At 37.4% G+C, this 22069-nt stretch overlaps 1 protein-coding gene across 3 annotated transcripts; it reads right to left on the bottom strand.

Moving 5' to 3' along the window:
* Positions 1-2840: 2840 nt before the first annotated feature.
* On the bottom strand, positions 2841-21172 carry ERLEC1 (endoplasmic reticulum lectin 1). 3 transcript variants are annotated; one of them, XM_083367930.1, is made up of 14 exons: positions 20942-21172; positions 17078-17182; positions 15906-15986; positions 14726-14803; positions 14506-14569; positions 11816-11856; positions 11016-11239; positions 9856-9985; positions 8890-9051; positions 6740-6799; positions 5318-5442; positions 4710-4787; positions 4188-4263; positions 2841-3126 (listed from the first exon to the last, which is right to left on the bottom strand). In XM_083367930.1, exons 1-14 carry the CDS (start codon positions 21107-21109, stop codon positions 3055-3057), a joined length of 1464 nt encoding a protein of 487 aa, XP_083224056.1. In that variant the 5' UTR covers positions 21110-21172; the 3' UTR covers positions 2841-3054. The 3 variants fall into 3 exon arrangements, with proteins under 3 accessions (XP_083224056.1, XP_083224057.1, XP_083224058.1); XM_083367931.1 differs by lacking the exon at positions 20942-21172 and adding an exon at positions 18317-18691; XM_083367932.1 differs by lacking the exon at positions 20942-21172 and adding an exon at positions 17770-17815.
* Positions 21173-22069: the final 897 nt, after the last annotated feature.

The following is a 22069-nucleotide window of genomic DNA, read 5'->3' as shown; positions in this document are numbered from 1 at the left end:
AGGAGCCCCTCAGGGCTGTCTGCTCTCTCAGTTGCTGTTCCCCCAGCAATGGGGAAAAAGTTGCAATATGTTGCGTGACATCGCAAGTTTGACATGCCTGGTCTATACTAACACCTACATCTCAAGGGAAGCTTCTGTTAAAGTAGTTTGCAGATGATAAAATGGTCATTGACCTCATTCAAGACAGTGATGAACCTGAATATAGAAGAGAGGTTGAACAACTGGCCCTGTGGTGCAGTCAGAACACTCTGAGCTAAATATGCTTAAAACTATAGAAGTAAGAGTGGATTTTAATAGGAGCCCTTCTATTGTACACCTCTTACTATATTCGCCAGGACAGTATCAGCAGTAGAGTCCTTCAAGTTTTTGTGTTCTTTAATTTCCTAGCACTTGAAATGGACACTTAATATTAGAAAGGCACAACAAAGAATGCTCTTCCTGTGTCAACTCTGGAAGTTCAGACTGACCAAAGAGCTGTGGATATAATTATTAAGTCTGCCCTTTGTATTTCTATAACTGTCTGTCCTGTCCAACAAGACAGGTAGACTCCAATGGATAGTTAAGACCACAGAAAGAACAATTGCAACTAGCCTGCCTTCCACAGAAGACCTATATATTGAACAGGTTAGAAGGAAGTCTGAGAAGACCCTCCTTTAGACCCCCTCACATCCTGGACATAAACTCTTTCAGCTCCTTCCTCCTTGGAATGGCACTACTGGGCACTGCATGCCAAAACTAGACAGGGATATTTTTTTCCTTCATGCCAGCAATCTGCTGAAACCTAATTCTCACAGTGCTGTCTAATGTCCTATGTATATTCACCCTTGTAGTATGGCTGTAGTATTATCGTTTATCCTGATCTTTTTTAATTTCCACCTCTTATTGGCATTATGATGATTATTGCTTTGAGTATACACTGAGAGCTACTGCATTGGAGGCAAATTCCTCGTGTGTCTAATCACACTCGGCCAATAAAGTATTCGGTTTCTGTTTGTTTCTGTTCTATTCTAAACTGAAATCTCAAAAGACAGTTCAAAAAGAGGCATGGCATGTATAACACACAAAAGATTTGTTCCAGCTGCTGTGCTTTCCTCAGTTATTCCCCAAGTATGAATCCTCCGTCAATCATTCTATACCTTTCCTTAGCATGGAGTTTACTTACCTTTCGATTCATTCTCTTCCCATGATAGAGCTTAGTTCTGGAACATTTTGCTGTTATGGATACAACAGCTGAACAAGAATGGTTTTGAATGCCTCTGTCCTATCAAACTGAACATACTATTTGCATCACATCCTTTGGAAATTCCCTGCTAATAAGGATGGAACCATTACATTTCAATGTGGGAAAGCCTATAGGTTCACAAAAGGCAAGCATATTTTGAATCGTAACATCTGTTATAACTTGTAGATTGGCTGTTTCCCACAAGTGAATGATTAAACATGATGCAACAAGGAACCAAGGAGCTTGCTTACTTTCCCTCAAGGAAATGAATTGATTGCTTAAGTTTACGCCAATGCAATACACAGAAATTGCTTTAATCTGTTCCATCTTCGTCATCCTGCAATGGCTTTGGGTTTCACATTCCTTGCTCACTTAACCAACAGATTTGGAAATGCCCTCCACCCTAGGTCCTGTTCCTCTTAGCTTTGTTTCTCATAATGAATCATTGAGGAAGGTTTCTGAATCAAGCTGTGACAAATATTATTTTACAGACAACTTAATTCATTTTTTCCACCTACTTTTGCTGTTTTATTCAAACGAAATAAGAACTGCAACAGACAGGAAACAAACTGCAATAATCTGAGGTAACTTTTACTGCTACTTCAGCATTACTAAATTTTTCAATTGTAGCATAGCAATTTCAGAATTAATGCTAAACCAGAGCAGCAGCATACGAAGACTACCTTTATAGTGATTCAGGTGTACTTCAACCCAAAACAAGAAGCTTCGTGTATTCTGTGTGCTTAATTTAAGCCTGTCAGTTTTGAGTGAGGACTTAATACACAGTGAAAATTCCACTGCTTTGTATCAAGTGGCTTATAGATCAGAAAAAAACCTAAGGAAACTTCCTTTTTCTTAAATTGGTATCTATTATATGTTTTAGATTTCTATTCCCAGAATTCTCAGCCAGATGCTAGATATTCTGGAAGTTGATCCAGCACACCTGAAAAAGCATCATATTGGGAAAATGTGTTCAGAATGTATTTTCTCGACTTAAGAAATCCTCATCGATAATGGAGGGGTTTTTACACAATAGGATCAGTTGAGCAAAAACTGAAGGAAATTAAAGTTTTATAAAGGTAAAATGATGCATACCAAATAAATATAAAATTTCCTGCTATGCAAAAGAAACAATATAACAGAATAACAGAGTTAGAAGGGACATTGGAGATCTTCTAGTCCAGCCCACTGCTCAAGCAGGAGACCCTATACCAGGGGTAGGCAACCTCGGCTCTTTTATGACTCATGGACTTCAACTCCCAGAATTCCTGAGTCAGCATAGCTGACTCAGGAATTCTGGGAGTTGAAGTCCATGAGTCATAAAAGAGCCGAGGTTGCCTACCCGTGCCCTATACCATTCCAGACAAGTGGTTGTCCAGATTATTCTTAAAAGCCTCCAACGCCCACAACTTCTGAAGGCAATCCGTTCCACTGGTTAATTGTTCAAATTGTTAAGAAATTTCTAGGTTGCTTTTCTCCTTGTACTAAGGAGAAATTTCTTAACGGTATTTTGATATATTATCAAAACAGAATCTTATTTTCATCTTCCATAAAGTGAAAAAGAAAATATTAGGAAAGAGAGACTACATTCTGCATTAAGAGAGTAAATGAAAGTGTCCAAGATTATATATTTTTTAATTTTTAAAAGTTTATCAATAGTCTCTTATATACATATAATATTCACAAAATAATTCACAATAGCTTTTTTTCCTTCTGTCTGCTGGTGAATTCTTGTGACTCTGCACTTTTTTCACATTGGTTCACAAGGAGAACTGCAGGTGTACTTTTCCTTCAGCTTTGTGGTTCTGAATGTCTAATAATTTACCATATCATTAACTTGGCACAGAAAGCAGTCCATATTCATCTGCTGTATCCAGAATTTTACAGATAACTGGTGACTCTACCTGGAAAGAAAAAAAGTTTACAAAGATGTTAGTCACAATGCAATTGAGCAAACTAAGCCATGAAAAAAATCAAATCAAGCAACTGTGACCAAAAGGTTACAATGGGCTTAGTGGTCATAAAACTAATGCTCTGGAGTTACAAAAGGATAGTGCTGTATTTGAAGATAACCATGCAATCAGAATATCAAACCTTTTGGACACCTTATGTTTTTTCAACAAGATTCTAGAAAAAGTTAAATCCTTACTCAAAACTACATTTTAATTGAGTCTGCAAAGATCTTAAAGATCTGGCTGAATTGTGCCCAATATTTTTAACATTTAAATACTTTATTTGGGATAAAATGCATTTTTGCAAAAATAAAAAAAAATCTATCAGCTTTCCTGGGCGCACAAGATAGGAAACATGACCAGACAGGCTAATTCTACTTGTAAGGCTATATTTACAGAATCTTGCAAGTCTGAACATACAAATCTCATTCTATCTCCTTCATATCTCGAGAAGCTAGGAAGGGTCCCTTCTTAGTCCCATTATGCAGCTATGGGCTATGCCCTCGCTTATTTGACCATTTCATGGGTAGCATTTCTTTGCCCTGTCTCTCAGTCTTTCTCCAAATTATTACAATAATTTAAACTAATGCTATCTTTAATTTTGGGGTATGTGTAGTCTAATTGCAGTATTTTTTTAAATCACTTTGCCTTGCCAACATTTTTGTCATGAGATTTGATATTAAATGTCCTAAGCAAACCTGAAAGTTTCATCCAATTTGAAATGTACTTAAATCACAGAGGCTTTTAACAATAAAAAAACTTATGGGAAAGCATTATACTACACATCTGATATCTATGCCACATTGTTGTCACTTCACTCAATTCCTAATTCTCTAGAAAAATGCACTGTGTCATATTACAGAAGGCATTTGGTCCTTTAATATATATATTAATGAAAAATTACAAGTTTAGTAGCAGAACTTTTGTGTTTCTCTAGGTGAAATACATTTTCCATGGGAGATTTTTCTCCTAGAAATCAACATAGTTTAGATCAAGATTTCAAAAACACATACCCCAAGAATATACTGGCAGGAATGAGGCTCCACCATATATATAGTTACTGCATGAGGAGAGTCAGATTCTTTGCACCTTAAAACAGGGAAGTTTGTTAGTAGACAAAATAGATTAAGGAAATGGTTCTTTAAGCTCCAAGATTTTCAGTTGGTATATTTGGCCTATGAATCATCTCTAAAGATGATGCAAGTCTTGCTGCAATAGAGCAAAGAATTATGCTTTTAGATAACATTTCCCAGTGAACCTGGTATTTAGAAGCGAATAACTGTAGCTCAGGATTGAATGGTTTTTTTTTAGCTTGGTTGTTTTCTTGCAAACATTTTTATTACCCAACTAGTTAATGTCCTCAGTGCTAGCACTTGCCTTGCAGGTAATTCTCAAATTACTTGTAAGAGATAAACATGGATTGTGGCTAATAATTAGTAAAGGAAAACAGGGACACTTTAAGGGTCCAGGCACCTTTTCCTTAGGAAACAAATACAGCTCAATTAGTCAGTACAAACTGTTTAAGTGTAACTCACTTCAATCTCACCGTCACTTGTCGAGGTTTGTCAGTTAAGTCACAAACATCTCCATTGCCATAGTAGTGAGACACCATTCTGTCAGGAAAGTTACAACTTAGACTCTGATTCCAATAATTACATTTAAAACTCACTGCGTAAGGTTGAAAGCTTAGACCTTTCATATTTGCCTTCTATACAATTACTATAAAATATACAAAAACTGTCAACTAGAGTTGAATATCAGAAAACTATACAATATTTGGCACATATAGATACGTTGCATTCAAAATTCAATTATTTTTGTTTATTCCAAATATGTCTTCAGTACAAAAGAATATAATATACAATCCATCTTTACAACCAGCATTTCTTAGAAAGGCAGTCACCAGCAATTACCCATCCATCCATCTATAGGTGGGCTGATAAAATATTTTTCTGGCTTAGTATCATCTAAAAATTTAAAAGCATGAGATACAATATCATGAAACATTGAAGATTCCAGCTCAGGTTGGATACTAAAACTGGGTCTTAAAAATCAGCTGCACTCTATACTTATTATTAAAAATACTACAACAAAGCAGCAACCTTCTTTCTAAGTCATCATTTTAGAACCAAATAGTGCATACTTGACTGTTTGCAGGTCATCATCTTTCTGGTGATATGTTCTAGCCACATTCTTTTGTGCCCATTCAAGGTGTTCCTCTTTGTTCCATGTGCCCACAACTATAGTAGTTTTGCCATTTTCTTTATCCTAAAATAAGTAACATATTTTCTTAGTACTTTAAAAATTTATGCATAATTCTGTATTTTATACCACCCTAAACAGAAATTCTAAAGTAGACAATAATCAATATTATGACTGTTTCCATATGGTAAAAATACCCATATGAACCCAATAGGCTTCAGCTAGCATTTCCCCATTATATTTAAATGGCAATGGTTTTAACGAACTATAACAGTCTGTTTTTCCTTTGTTTATCCTTAGTTATGTCTTGATGAGCATGTTCTGCTATTCTTAGTTGTGAGCCGAATGAAGACAGGAAGGAGGATCCAGGAATAGGTAGTGTAATAGGAGACTTTAAGTCATACTATTCATTTCCTCTTGAGCAATAAGAACTATTAAGTATGCTTGGACACCCCCATCATAACAAACTGAAAAAAACCCTTGATGGCAAGTATCCAACAGTCCATTCTTAGCATTTACAGCATTATGAGGTAAAATTAAAGTAGCATCTCTAACCACCTAAATGTTACATTACTTTAATGCCTAGCTACTGTCATGTCCATCCTGGGTGGACAATATCGGAGACAGACCAAGGCACGTAACTGAATATTGGTTCATTTTTATTATAGCATGAACCTCATACAGTTATAGCTTGATGCAGCTGCATGTGTTTTGCATGTAATAGGTCCCAGGGTAGGCAGGTTGTAAAGATTTCTCTCTGAGACCCGAAATAACTGCTCTCAGTTTATATAGGTTGGGGATGAGCGAGATGTTGCTCTTGGCTTCATTTCATTCTGAGGAGAATGCCCAGAGAGAGGATTAATGCAGGTGGGGATAAAAAGAGAAAATCTGAAATGGGACAGAAATGAAAGGGAAAATATTCTCAAAAACCTTTCGTATTTCTGGCCAAAACAGTCCTGAAAAGATTTTGAGATGGGAGAAGAAAAGATACTATGTACAATAAAAAATAGATTAAAAATAGGAATAATATACTACCTTCCCCTTCCCTGACTCCTTGGGAGGAAATTAAAAAAAGACAAAAAAGGGAGGGGAGAAAGGAGGGGTAACAAATGAATGTTCCTGTCCATTTTGAGTTCCAAGCCAGGCAGTTACCTGCATGTAGTGCTGAACTCTACATGCAGGGCAGAATGCTGCATTAGATGGGCCAAAGATCTAATACAGTGCTAGGTGACTTCCTGTGTTTCATCTCTATACAGCCCAATAGTTAATTCATAAATTTTAAATCTGTACTTTCAAATTCTTTATAAACAAAAACAGGAACATGTAGCCATCTAGTGGAACAGACTAGCAGTGATTTATATACCTTGTGATACTGATGCACATACTTGCCATAACAGAATTCATACCTCCACCAGCCAACACCCTGAAAGAGAAGCACGTTTATAATATTTAGAGAGAGTAAAATTCAGTAGCACAACAATTAATATATTTTATGTATTTTTATTTCACCCTTATTATTTTTATAAATAACTCAAGGTGATAAACATACCTAGTACTCCTTTCTTCTCCTATTTTCCCCACAACAACAACCATATGAGGTGGCTTGGTTGGACTCAGAGAGAGTGATTGGTCCAAAGTCACCTAGCTGGGGTTCATGCCTAAAGCAAGACTAGAACTTACACTTTCCTGGTTTCTAGCCAGGTGCCTAGCCCAAATTGAAATTAAATAAGCCACAATTTCCAGTTTGCTCAGTTCTGGAAGCTTAGACAATTTTACTCTATGAAATGTGCTTTGCAAAAGGTTTTGAGATAAAGGGTGGAAAGGTGATTTCTAGGCTTGTGATGAGATTTCTTTACAACAGTTTTACAATTATTTGTACAAAATATGCAAATTAACAAGATTGAAATTACACAGCCTGCTGTACTTATATAGTTCAGGCCCCAAGTTGTAAGGCCCAGAAATAGATTGGTCACCATAAGAACTAGAGTGATTAGTATTTATTCTAGTCTGACAGACAGCATTGCTTAAATAATTCCCTCTACTCCATCTGATAATTCACTTTCTGTATTGCAAAATTCTAGTTTTATTTTGAAACATGCATTAAAATTGAATATCATGAGATTATAAGCTCTTGGGATAGTAAAAAAATGTATGCAATACATTCATTTCCAACTCATATATTGTTTTCGTTAAGATTTAAGTTAACTATTCCCTCTCCCTTTCCCTATTCATATGCAGAAAAGCATTATGAACTCAAGAGAAGTTTCATTTGGAACTCAGAATGGGTGTTCTAATGCTTGACACCTATATATGCCCAATTCTCTGTAGTACGAATGAGAATAATTTAAGAGTGAAAGTTATTTCCCACAAAATATATGTGACAAAATGGAGAAGATAGGCATAAACAGCCTCTGGACATTCTTTTCCTGACAATTTTCTAGACATACAAACTGCACTGTGCTGATCAGATGAGCCTGGAAAAAAGCTGAGGAAAATAAAACCAAACTAGATTTATTACATACTCTGTCTCTCTCACAGAGATAGGGCTGTAATCTAGTAGGAAGCAACTGCAGTTGGAATGAGAGGAAAGGATAAAATGCCTTCCAGGCAAAATTGGACCTAAGCAGCCTTAGCGGCTCAAGATTCCTGGATTGTTCAAGATCCCCAAAGAGAAGACGGCACCGAAATCATTATGCAGGGAAGAGAAAAGTACAGCAAGGGATTTTTCTCTCCAGTGCAGATGCCTGGAAGAAGAAGAGTAGAAGACACCAAACAGAACACCAAGATTATGTTAACCATGAAAGGTTGCCAGCTGAGTTTTAATTAAAGCCCTTAATTAACCTTTTGGGGAAATTAGCAGCAACTACCTTTTAGGACAGGGACACATTTATATTAGTAAAAGTGACATGTTATTGGCAAAGAGAAAATTAATCTCAGAAGGGTAAAGCAATTAGGAAATAAAACAATACATTGCTCTGAAAGCAGAAAAATTGGGAGGGGATTTAAGTTATTTTTAGACGTATTAAATGAATAGGGGTGCCTAATTATCTGACTGAGTCCATCTGAATCCATTTGGTAGAGAGTTCAATAGCCTTTTATCCTTGATTATGATATGAATAAAAACCCTATGAGTTGTCTTTTCGCAGGCTGATCCCAAGAATTCCTTAAATTTGGAAAAATTACAGCAAGGAGAAAGGTTTTTGAGAGCTACATTCTGAAATTTCAGGGAAAATGTGATCCATACACAAACTGAATACACATTTATAAAGTTTGGATATTTTTTAATGAAATTGTACACTGAAGGTAACAAAAATATGAGTGGAACCTGTTTGAGACTCTCATCAGGGCTATTTTTAAAGTATTATAATTCTTTCAGAAACAGATATGTATAAGCCTCATAAAATCTGTTTCGAGATATAGAAAAATACTTCCATATCCAACTGAATTTTATATAAATCCTGCAAATGATATAAAAATATATGTAAAAAACCATTCATAAATTGTGTTTCTCACCCCATGGAAGCAATAAGACCCACTAAGAAATTCTTTAATCAGCTGTTCATCTGTCAGTTTGGAAATGTGTGTTGTTCCAACGGTTAAGAGCTGGGAGGTTCCAACAGCAACTGGCTTGTGGAAGGAGGAAAATTTTTCTTCTTTTGCTGAATTAATTTCTTCCTGCAAATTAAAATTATTAAGATTTAAAGACAACTGATGTTTCCTTACCATGTACATTAAGATTAATGCCAGTTGAGCCTTAATCAGCATCCTCAGCCTCTACCACAAAATATCTACAACATGCTGCACTCAGACTATAGTCTTAATTACATAAAATACTAATTTCAGTGACCAAATTACAATATATAAATGCAAGGAAAAATTTAAGGTATGCAGTGTTCTAAACCTGAATGCTTTTTTTTTTATCTAATGCTCTCCAGCTATGTTTGTTTAAAATTTCTGTTATATCCAGGCAACAAAGCCATGGCTGCTCTAATGTAATAATATTAATGTGTCAATTTCACAATCTTCTTTGCTTCTATATAGTAACTTAATGCATACAAACAGAAAAAATAACTTTTATTTTGTCTGAGAGGTATATAAGAGCAAGCATGACATACAGCAATAGAGAAGCCTTCTCCCTCTTTGAAAATATTAGGTCATCCACTGATGTCAAAGACAGGAAGATTCAGAACTGATTTAAAAGGGGTTTATGAGGCTCAATGGTTGCTAATTAATAGTATGTGAGCAAGGATATGGATTATTCCCCCCAAGTTAATTACTGTACTTTTCTTGATTAATTATTTTCATATTTTTTGTTATTTGCCACCTAAAGTCATCTGGAGTTGAACAGCTTTCTAAATGTTTTCTTTTTTAAAAAAATAGTATTTACACATATAGTAACAAAAAAGCCAGATATGATAGAGAGTGGTTGCAGTTTATGCCCCAATTGTGACATCAGTGCCCACACTCCCAGTTGCCAACCTCCTTGGCTCTTCTAAATGGCATCTTCATCATTTCTTGCTGCTGTTCTAGATGTTCCAATTTATGGGGTTTAAGTGGTGATCCTGGTAGTGACTGGCAAAATATGTCATTCACGGGGGAAGCTCTGAATCTGTTCAAAGAATAAGAAAAGTTTATACTAAGCTTTTCAAAACTCACATTATGCGATGGCTCACAATGTAATGCATATTCAGATAAAGTAGAAAGAAAATGCACCTAAGTCCATCCAGAGTATTTTGTGTTGAGGTGGTATTTTAGTATAATGCTATAGGTACCTAAGATTTCTACTGATATGTATGAATTTGGCATACATTGGTGATCACAGAAAAATATCACATAGGAATCACATGTTTTAAATCACAGCTTGGGAGTGCAATTTTTTTTAAAAGCTAAAATGTCCTGCTGGCTGGGGAATTCTGGGAGTTGAAGTCCACGCATCTTCAAGTTCCTAAGGTTGGGAAACGCTGATCTAGGTCACGGTTATCTCAAAAGTGCTTTTTCAGGAGGCAACTGGACTTCCTTGTTTTTCTTTGAAGACATTTCGCTTCTCATCCAAGAAGCTTCTTCAGCTCTGACTGGATGTGGGGAACGGAAGGATTAATTTTCCTTGCAGACAGCTGGTCATTCCCCACCATGCAGTCAGAGCTGAAAAAGCGTCTTGGATGAGAAGCGAAATCTCTTCAAGGAAAAACAAGAAAGTCCAGTTGCCCCTTTAAAAAGCACCTTTGAGACAATAATATGGAAATACCACTAAGAACTAATGATAAGAATTTAAAAATTTTTGGTGGCGCAGTGGGCTAATGCCTCCTTAAGTAACACCAGCTGCCTGCAATTAGTGCAGGTTCGCATCCCACCAGGCTCAAGGTTGACTCAGCCTTCCATCCTTCCAAGGTAGGTAAAATGAGGACCCAGATTGTTGGGGGCAATAAGCTGACTTTGTAATAATGCCGCTTGGGGGTGTGTGTGTGTGAAAGCCCTAATAAGCAGGCATATACATAGAATGAAGGCTACTGCTAAGCTTGTAAGCCGCCCTGAGTCTTCGGAGAAGGGCGGGATATAAATGGAATTTTTAAAAAAAAGAGTTATAGAACATTTTACTTTAACTCTAGCCTACAATGATAGCTGTTATCTCAATCCCTTACCTATATTTAGGATGGCTGCATAACAAAGGAGTCAAAATAACCACTTCATATTCACATGTAGTGACTTCAGCCACAGAAAGTATCTCATGCTTTGCTTCTGGGTGGCAGACATACATCATTCTGCTTGATCTGGGAAGGTTTTGTCTCAGGCTACAAGGTGTGCCATTTCCCATTCCTACAGGAAAATATGGGGTCATCTGTCCTTCTATATTTTTTGTCGGAATCTAGATTTGTAAAACATAGAGAAACATAAGCATCATCTTGGAAAGTGATAGAAATAGTCCTTCACCATATAGAAAACCAAATGGTCTGAATATAGTCAAAAAGACTAAGAGATTTATTTACTTATTAATAAATTTTTGACAGCATTTTCTGTAACAAGGCTCCCATCTTGTTGGCGCCTGGAGGACTACAAAGACCTCACTATTCTTCCAGGCCTTGGGCTAGGCCAGCTGGAACCCCCTTTGCTGCATGTTGATGGTGGTCAGATGGCTTTACCATCTCGTTCTTTTTCTTCTGGTCTAGTTTGGTTTTGTCGTTTGTTTCTTCTTATTACATTGGTTTTAGTAATATCTAGTATATTGTAAGCTGCCCAGAGTTATTTGGAGCTGGGTGGAATCAAACCGAATAAATAAACAAAACCACATTTGTCAGTATGATCTTGTATCTTATGCTACAAGAAAGGCAAGCATGCATTAACCACCATAAAAAGTGGAACTATAGAAATTTAAGAGCAGATATGAATTACTAAAAAAAAAAGCAAGCAATAGTATAAGTGAAATTCCAGATTTCTCACTTGCCTCTTTTTCTGTATCTTTTTCAATTTCATTTTCTTCTTGATCTGGAAAATATTGAGAAAAAAAACACCTCTGCTTACCATCAGTAGCCAATACCTGTGTTTTCATTTCTCTATACCAGAAAACTAAATCTTTTGAAATAAAGGTTTTCTTTTAGCACAATTCTAATATTTGACTGAGTCAGTATGGAATAAGATGGCAAAGCTATTCAAAGATAAATTGTTAGTTATAGGTTTGAGGATCTTGATTTGATTCAATAAGTATGGAAAAGTGCAAATGCATGAATGGGCATTTTCATAAAACGTTAAACAAAAAGTGAGTTGGGCAGAAAAAGAGAGGGACTGACCCAAGGTCACCCAGCTGTCTTTCAGGCTAAGATGGGACTTGAACTCATGGTTGCTTGCTTTCTAGTCTGATGCCTTAGCCCATGGATCGGCAACCTCGGCTCTTTTATGACTCGTGGACTTCAACTCCCAGAATTCCTGAGCCAGCTATGCTGGCTCAGGAATTCTGGGAGTTGAAGTCCACGAGTCATAAAAGAGCCGAGGTTGCCGACCCCTGCCTTAGCCACTAGACCAAACTGGCTCTCATATATATTAGATATAATATAGTAGTGTGCACAAAATCCTACACATCTCTCTTAGTTTTGGTTTCTGTATAATTTTAAATGTTTATTTTGTATGGTTTTAATACTTCAATATATTATTCTTCTATTTGTTTTATAACCTGTAAGCTACTCCAAGCTGCTGTTTAGAGGAGATACTGTGCCCGTTTGGCTTAACAGCTGCTATACTAGGAAGTTAGACTCAATGACACCATGAGGATTATAAATGGATGTATTAAAACCACGTCAATTTGCTGGCATCCTGTTCTGAGCCACACAGCACCACCAGCTTTACAACATCTGCCCAACAAAGTTAACATCAATTCCCAATGGAAAGCCAAATAGCTCACTGAATGCCCAGTTATAGGAAGACATAAATGGCCCCACAAAAAAGTGCCATGTCAGCAATGGACAATGCTGAATCGAATTCACATCTCACATGGTGTATGCCGGGACTCTATAAATGGGGCATAGTGTCCTCCCCTCAGTGTGGTTGTGGGGTCCCATGTCAAACTGTAGATCACATCGTTACTGATTATAAGCTGAGGGCATGTATATATTGGTCCAGTATCTGATTTTTTAAAAAAATATAAACAATGCTACCCTTCAATGTTTAGATGGCCTAGACCAGGGGTGTCAAACTGCTGGCCTCTGGGCCAGATGCGTTATGGCAAAACCATGCCCACCTCATTGCCAGCAATGGAAAAAAAGTTGTGATACATCGCGACAAGTCACATGATGTTGTGTTTGACACCCCTGGCCCAGACATTGATACTTGAACACAGATCTTTTTGACATTTATATTTTATTGGATTCTACTAATCTAGTTGAAATGTTAATTTATATTGCTAGTCCATGTATGATATGCCATATGCTAAATAAATTATCCCTCATGCTATCGTGTAACTAATTCTTTCTAAGCAAGGAATCAAATAGCAACATAACATCATCATACAAATAGTCCTCTCTTAGCAACCATTCAAAGTTAGAATGGACCTTTTCAGAACTACTTGAGATCCATTTTCAAAGTGCCAGTTCCAACCGCCTGTGCAGTCATGTGATCACATTTGGGGTACTTGGCAACTGGCTTGCATTTATGACCTTTTTGCAGCATTCTGCAGTCATGTGACAGTGTTTTTTGGTGTTTTTTTTGTGGGTTTCCAGTGTTTACTTTCAGTTCCTGGCAAACCACACCCACTGGAAAAATGGGTTCAGTTAACGACTGCAGTTTTTGTTTAGCAACCATCGTGTTTACTTAATGACTATTGAAAAAAGGTTGTAAAATCAGATTCAGTCATGTAGTGACTGCTTAACAATCACCACGATTTACTACTGTAATTCCAGGCTCAGTAACAGTTGTAAGTTGAAGACTACCTATATGATAAAATGAAAAAAAGCGGTAATCAACTTCTACTGGAACCACATTTTCACTGAGAATTAGAGAAGGTGTATTCTTTAAGCTTTACTCTTAGTACTTTCTTTCATGATTAAGTCATAATGGCTATTTATTTATTTGATTTGTTTGCTGCCCATCTCTCGAGGCAACTCTGGGTGGCTTACAACAATAAAAGCCAGTAAAACCATTAAGAATAAATAGTTCTAATACTGATGAAGATTACAATTAAAAAGATAGGGAGGAAGAAAGCAGGGTACATGGGGTGGGGAGGTGCAGTCTTCACTTAATCTGTCAGCCATCTCCAGCATGATACACTCTTGTTGGGACTCCAGTCAACTTGCAGAGCCAGGTCTTTGAGCCCTAATGGATGGTCAGAAGGATGGAAGCGGATTTCACCTTGAGGGGCAAGATGTTCCAAAGAACCGGCACCATGGCAGAAAAGGCTCTTCTGGACCCTGCCAGCCAAAATTCCTTGACCGAAGCATGCCCCTTCTGCTGGCATAAATGGGGCAGCCCAATCCCATTGGGGTCAGACAGTTCCTCAGTTAGCCTGCATGGCTTTAAAGGTGGTAACCAACACCTTGAATTGCATGCCAAAGCAAACCAGCAGCCAGTGCAGCTCGCGGAATAACAGCGTAACACGGGCCACGCTTCCTATTTTATTCATTAGCACTTAAAAACAAAGTAACCCACCTGGATCTAGTGGTGGGCTCTTTCTCAGCATATTTCCAAGATAATATTCTTGAATATTTATTTTCTATAAACAAGAAAGACATTTTCATTTATTTTCATAACCATCACTTCTCCTCCAATGATTTAATCTTTGTTAAAGTAATAAGTTAGGATCCAAATTTTAGTACAAAAATGCTGGTTTAATATTCTTTAATATATTTGAGGATGAAATTATACATACCTGCCCAGTTTCTTTCTCTTCGTGATACTGACGAATGTGTTTACCATGACAAACTTCGTAAGTCCAGTATGATTCAATCTAAAAATATATTCCATGAATTGACACATATATTCTGATTTTAGAGTCAAATTAACAATTTGAAAGGGTTGACTATTTATATTATGCTATGCTCTTAAAAGAGAATTGTTATAAAATGAGATATTATTGGCAAATAATGCCATAGAAATGATCTAGAACAGGCATGTCAAACTGCTGGCCCATGGGCCGGATGCGTCATGCTGAAACCACGCCCACCCCATTGCAGGCAATGGGGAAAAAGTTGCGATATGTCACGCGATGTCGCGAGTTTGACATGCCTGATCTAGAGTGTAAAAAGTCATTCCAAATGTATGTTGTAAATGGGAACAACATGAAGGGATATTGTATCATGCTTGATGGAACATGTGAAAGCTAAATGATTTTAGATTCAAAGACACACAGGAATACAAAGGATTTTAAAGATTAATATTCAATTGCAGCTGGAAGTTTTCATTTCAGGGCTTATGAATGAATACAGCTAGAAAAGAGTCATGGAAGATTATTTTAATATATAATTCCTGAGGTGAGACTATTATATGCACAAAGATGCAAAGATTCTGCACTATCCATCATGGAGGAATGGTTGGTGAAATTGTCAGAACTTGCCAAGATGGCCAAACTGACTTCTTTGTTAAGGAAAGGCCATTACTGACATTCATAAATGCCTGAAAACCTTACATGGACTTTTTCCATAAAAAAGAAAATGTCCTAGGGTATTGACGATTACAAATAATAGGTTACAGAAAGAAAGGAAATATGATGTAAACTTAGATTTGATTATGATTATATGTATAACTGTATAGTTGCCAAGATTGGAAGATCTTTTTATATTTCTTTTCATATTTCCTGATCTTCTATTTTCTTTTTCTTCTTTTCTATGCCCTTTTTGTCTCTTATTTCTTTCTTTTCTCTTTCACATTTACTATATCTCTTTCTCTGAGTGTTTTTCTTAATATATATGTACATTTTTAAAATAAAAGCTATTCTAAAAAACTCCACAGGAAAGTAATAAAAATTTCTATGTAGCATATCAAATTTACAAGTGTTTAGCTCAATTTACTTGGGATTTAGAACTACTTATCTCAAACCAAAGTAAACATACTCTATAAGAGCAACTACTTTGCTTGAACAGAGGTTCCAAAAGTTCAGCTGGGCTTGGCCCTTTATAATCTTTTTCCTCCTCCTAAAATAAAAATAATTAGATTGCATTATTATTTCAAATGAATTCAGATTAGCAAATTTATTAATTGTATATGTACTATCTGTATTTATTTTATTACATTTCTAAAAATTAACAGAAAAAACAAATTACTAGAAAATAAATCAAGAATTTATAAACCCAAGGCCCAAACCTGCTTTCATATTTATCAGATAGTTAATACTTATACTCATATTATTAATGCAACATAATACTGTAGACTTTCTCAAAAACTGAACAGGATTCAATCTGAATTTCTTCAATTCAAATTAAAGAAATTGAACAGGATCTAAAGAACCATTAAACTATCTGAAGAAGAATTTATGAGCATCTTTTCCATATAAACACCAGTCATATCTTCCCTGAATTAAACTGCTTTTGAATTTTGCAGGATAGTTTTTAAAGCATAAATCTTTAGTAAGTTAATACATGCCTTTTGTGACCATGTTGTGACCTATACCAGGTATGTCAAACTGCCGGCCCATGGGCCGGGTGCGTCATGCCGGCAATGGGGAAATAGTCGCGAGTTTGACATCCCTGACCAATACTGTAGAGGCTCACCCTTTATAGAACCATCTATAAAAATATTATTTCCTAATATCAAAAAAATTAACAGCTAGATTAAATTATCAGCATAATATTGCTTATTTGTCCAAGTATTTTATTTGATATCTCAGTAGCCTAATGTAAATAAAAACATGCTAGTAACAGGTATGACAAAGTCTATTTAATTAATGTATTGAGCCAATTTTATAAGATTATTTTATATCACAAATTAAATCATTCTCCAAAAGAATTTGGAATATAGATGGCTCTTAAAAGATACACTCTTTCAAGACAATACTCAAATTCAACAAGCGCATTTTATGTTGCGTATTTAATTTTTAACACAAGATATCTTTTGCCAATTATCAATTTAAACATCCCTATGTTGTTACATACCTAGCTAACATGCTAATAATTCACAGCAATTAAAGAGCCATGCTATTGTATTGGATTTAATTCCTTCTGTGCATCTGAAATATTTTATGCAACACTTATTGTTAGTTTTCTATAATTGGTATAGAATAACTTGCCTCATCTCCATTAGCTAATACTGGAAGAATGCACTTGTATTTTTCTTTATCTGCTGTTGTCATAATGACGTAATAATCTTCTTTGTATAGAACCCCAGCAGTAGGCTTAAGGTGGAAGAAATACAGAAACAAACATTACTAAGAAGGAAGTGGGCCTTTGGTAGATAAAAATGAACTTGCTGATTTGCTACTGCAAAGAATATATAATATTTGAGTCTACAGAAAACACCATTGTTCAATAAACCGTTTGATTAAGACGCAGGCAGTGTCATGTTTATGAATGAAATTTTAAAGCAAGCTCCCTTTCTACCCCATGAGTAGAGAAGTTAAAAGGACATTTTTCCTAATCACATAAAAATGATTATTTATAAATATAACAATTACAAAATAGGCTTTTGAAAAAAAAAGTTTTTAGTGCTTGAATAATAGTGGCATGGTATGCTCTCAGCTGCACAGAGGATGATTCGCCAGTTCCCACAGTCTGAAAGCAGGTATCACGGCTACTCATAGCAACATTTATCTTTTTATACAATGATACGTAATTGGTCCACATATCTGAGAATCTTCAACACTTATCAAACATAATTCTCTGGAGGTTCAGGCACTCCTTTCTGCAGAGGAAATTATGGTTTTTTTTTTACTAATTTACAGCCTACCCACATAAATTGTATACTGTGTTTGTTTGCTCTTACTGTATTCTTTGCATAGTTTTCTCCATAGCGTTGTTTCTATGTGTACACCTTGCCCTGTAGCAATTTAGCACTGTAACAAAGCAGAAGCCATGTAATCATAGACCTTGAAAGATATTTTTAGAAATACATAACTTAGTGCCACTTATCTCACCAATTATGGAAAATGTAATTCTGCTCTAAAAATGATATACTCGCAAAGGATGGTGAATAATCCATCTTATTCTCCATGGGTAAAAAAAACCCCTTATTTAACCAATATTCATAGTCTAATGAAATGTTTTTTCTGCTTGTCACGTTCAACCATCATCAGTTAAGAAACAAGTGGTCAAAAAATATGCTGCAGACTAGTTAGTACTTGATAAAAGTAGCCTGAAGAGCTTGGAAAAGATATTAAAATACTTTGAATTATCTATAACTACAAAGATCAGAGTAGCGTAAACCAAAGTATTCTCTGTAACACTCTTATGAAAGTAAAAGTTTATCTATGTGGTGTTAAGAGTTGGCAACTTGATGGCACACAATCAGTCAAAGTATAATGTTTATCAACCTTAATAATAGCTGGAGAATTCTGGGAGTTGAAGTCCACATTTCTTAAAGTTGCTGAAGCTGAGAAACACTGGTCTAAAACCCTCCTCAAACTGCATAACCTTTAGGTGTATGGCCCACTAGCGAAGAATTGTGAAAATTGTTCATCACATCTGGAAAAGATCCAGGTTTGGTCAGTCTAAAATGGCAAAGAGGAAATGTTGAACTTTAGCTTTTAATGACCTTTTGAGCTAGTTTTGATTTACCAAATCAGCCTTATTTCCTTAATGACTTACATTTTTTTTTCCTAATCTATCTCTTGACAATTATTTGGGCCACTCACTCTCAGCCCAATCCACCTGACAGGGTTGCTGTAGGAAAAATAGGAGAAAGCTATGTTGGATATGTTCACCATCTTGAGTTATTTGTAAAAAGAAAGGTGGAATATAAATAAATAAATGGAAACAAACAAATTAGCACTTGTCATTTCTAACAAAGCTTGTCTGAAAAAGTTTGTTTGGGAGCTATCAAACTAAATTAGCCTACTTAAAATATGCCTTGCCACTCAGAGAAAACAATTCTTTCAAAGCACAAACAGCTTGTCAGAACCAAAATGCAAGCTACCCTATGACACATTCTCAAATACCTGCTAGCATTTATATTCCATGGTTATCGAAAAGGTCAATTCTAGCTGCATAGTGTTTCAGTTTTGATTCAGAAGAGATCTTTTGGAACAGGAAAGAATAGGGATGCAAAGTTTGGGCACATTAACAAAACATGTTTCCAGAATGCAGTGGCTGCAGTGAATTACCGATAGGTGGAAGATTCATGCTCCTTGACATTTGGAAGCATCTCTTCTGAGTCAGAACTGAAACAATGCAGTCTTAGTTAGAAACTTAGATGTTTTTTAGAGTTAGAAACATGCAACTCACTTTTAATGAAAGTAAGTGAATGAGGGCTCATTCACATAAGACACAATCATAGTTAAGTTCCATTGATATCAAAGGAAACTGATTATAATTCGCTGGTCAAAATTAATTGGAAAAAGATTCAAAGATCATACAAGTAACTAGTGCACAATTGCTTTTATTGTAAACTCTAATATTGGAAACAAACATTTGTAGTAAATTATGCAAAATCTATATTTCTGAAATTTAATGTATATATTTTGCCCAATTTCTTCTTCAAATCTTTGACATATGGCTTTTTCACAACTTGATGACAAACAGTAACCATTCTAACATTAAAAGCTGTACCACTGCCACGATACAAACTGAAACACAGCGATCTGGGTTCAGATAAATGAAAAGAGAAAAGAGATGGAATATGAACATCTGCTTCCTATGTCATCATCAGCTTTCCATTCCCTAACCCAGGGGTCAGCAACCTGAAACAGTGAAAGAGCCACTCGGAACCGGTTCCCTCACAAAAGGAAAAACTGGGAGCCGCAAAAATATGTGTGCATGCGCGTACATGCACACATGTGCAGAACAGGGTTTGACTGAAGAGTGGAGCCAAGGCGAGATATGCACCTACCCTGCATATTTGAATTGATTGGTTGAACTTTTTTAGTCCCAGTTTTATGAACTACACATAGCAGAAGACTGGGAGCCGCAGGAGACGGCTGAAAGAGCCGCATGCGGCTCCGGAGCTGCGGGTTGCAGACCTGTGCCCTAACCACAAGTAACTTCCCATTTTGCTATTGTTTCCAGAGCTGTGAAAATTCAAGCATACTTAAGCATACTTAGGGTCTAATAGTTTTCTTCAATTCAAGACAACTAGGATGGACTTTTTAAAAAATTGTAGAATTTTTGGCAGGAGAATAGCAACTTCAAGGGTAAAGCGCAACCCTGCTGGATCACACCAGTCATCCAATTTCATTTAGTGTTGCACAGACATAGAGGCTGTCCGGTACTGAGTGGTCCACCATATCCATATGAGTAAACCAGCGTTTCCCAACCTTAGGAACTTGAAGATGCGTGGACTTCAACTCCCAGAATTCCCCAGCCAGCTATGCTGGCTGGGGAATTCTGGGAGTTGAAGTCCACGCATCTTCAAGTTCCTAAGGTTGGGAAACGCTGGAGTAAACAGTCAGATGACTCTCAGTAGAAGAAACAAGCTCGCCTTTGGTGTGAGAAAGTGTCTTGGCACACAAAGGCTCCATTAGGTACAGGAACTGACAACCACGGACAGATCAATCACCGTCTCTTTCAAAAAAGGAAAGACAGCCCAGCCACGTTGACTCATTAGCAAAAGGAAGAAAGACTACTGCCGAGCAATATTCTAGAAGAACCAACCAGTGTTAGTTACCAAGCAACGTTTCGAGTTTTCAGGGTAAAAAAAAGGCAAAAGCCTACCTACAACTACCAAATCTGAAGTAGCAAAGCACGAACGACTACAGTGCAAGGGAACAGCAAAGAGTTAAAAGCCGCGGTCTCTCTTTTGAGACAACCTGGCGGTCGGTCGTCCGTTAGTTCTTCCTTCAATTCAGATCGAGCAATCTTACGAAAATCTGCTAACTGGCCAGTCCCGGCCTGGCACTCCCCGCTTCCCCATATATTGGTCTCTTTTCCCGCCTCTCGCCCCCTTAACTCCCCGGGTCCTTCCAGTTCTCGTTGAAAATTCCCTTCTCCAACCAGCCACCCACCAGGATGAATTCTCTGCCCGGCCAGTTGACTCGGAAAGACACGTCGTCGCTAAACTGCGGGAGGGACCTGCTGTCCCCGCCCGCGGCCGTCTCGGCTTCCAGGAGCCCCCAAAGCAACAGGCGCACCAGCACAGCCCCTCTCCGGGGCTCCGGCTTTCGCCGCTTCATTCTTTGCGGGAAACCACCCGAAACGGCCGGCAACTACCAATCATCACACGCCCAAAGAAGCCGGCCACGTCTACTTCCGGAGGAAAAAAAGGCACGTGATTTTCCGTCCATTTTGAAGATTGCTAGAGTTACCGGCAGTTGAGCTTAGCTTCCGGGTTTATTTCTGTTGGTTGGTTGGTTGGTTGGTTTCGGTTGCCCCGTGGAGATTACCGCAAAAAAAATAAATAAAAAAAAATAAGAATGGATTTCGCAAACCTGATATTGTCGAAATCTATGGATCCCTAAGAGCTAACACAGGGGTCTTCAAACTTGGCCCTTTTATGACTTGTGAACTTCAGCTCCCAGAATTCCTCAGCCAGTGTGCCTGGCTGAGGAATTCTGGGAGCTGAAGTCCACAAGTCATAAAAGGGCCAAGTTTGAAGACTCCTGAGCTAACATCTCAGTCTAATCCTTTTGTTCTCTGCCCGCTCCGCGGTCACAGGCATGAAGGGCCTTATGAACTTCCAAAGAGAGTTTTTCATGGGAAATTCCCTGCTTTCCATACAGTTCAGCTCTTTCTGGCTAAAATTCTCAGCGTATCAGTCTGCTCCTATAATCACTAGCTAACAATACTGGAACAACATTTGTATAGGCCTGGGGTAAGGCAACCTCGGCTCTTTCATGGACTCATGGACTTCAACTCCCAGAATTCCTGAGCCAGCCATGGCTGGCTCAGGAATTCTGGGAGTTGAAGTCCATGAGTCCATGAAAGAGCCGAGGTTGCCTACCCCTGGTAGAGGCTGTAACATCAGTTCTGGAGCGGACTAATCGTCTTCGAGGCTCAAAGTAGGCGCAGGTTATGGGCGACTCTACCCTCTGTGGTGGTCTATGAATTTTCCTCCAGCCGGGGGACGGAGGGGCTGGGCGCTGTGGGGTTTTGCGTGTGTGTTTGTGCGCGTGCGCGTCCCAGCCACTGGTCAA

The sequence above is a fragment of the Vipera ursinii genome (assembly GCF_947247035.1).
Source record: "Vipera ursinii genome assembly, chromosome: 1".
NCBI classification, from domain to species: domain Eukaryota; kingdom Metazoa; phylum Chordata; class Lepidosauria; order Squamata; family Viperidae; genus Vipera; species Vipera ursinii.
This window is presented reverse-complemented; position numbering and strand designations above follow the sequence as displayed.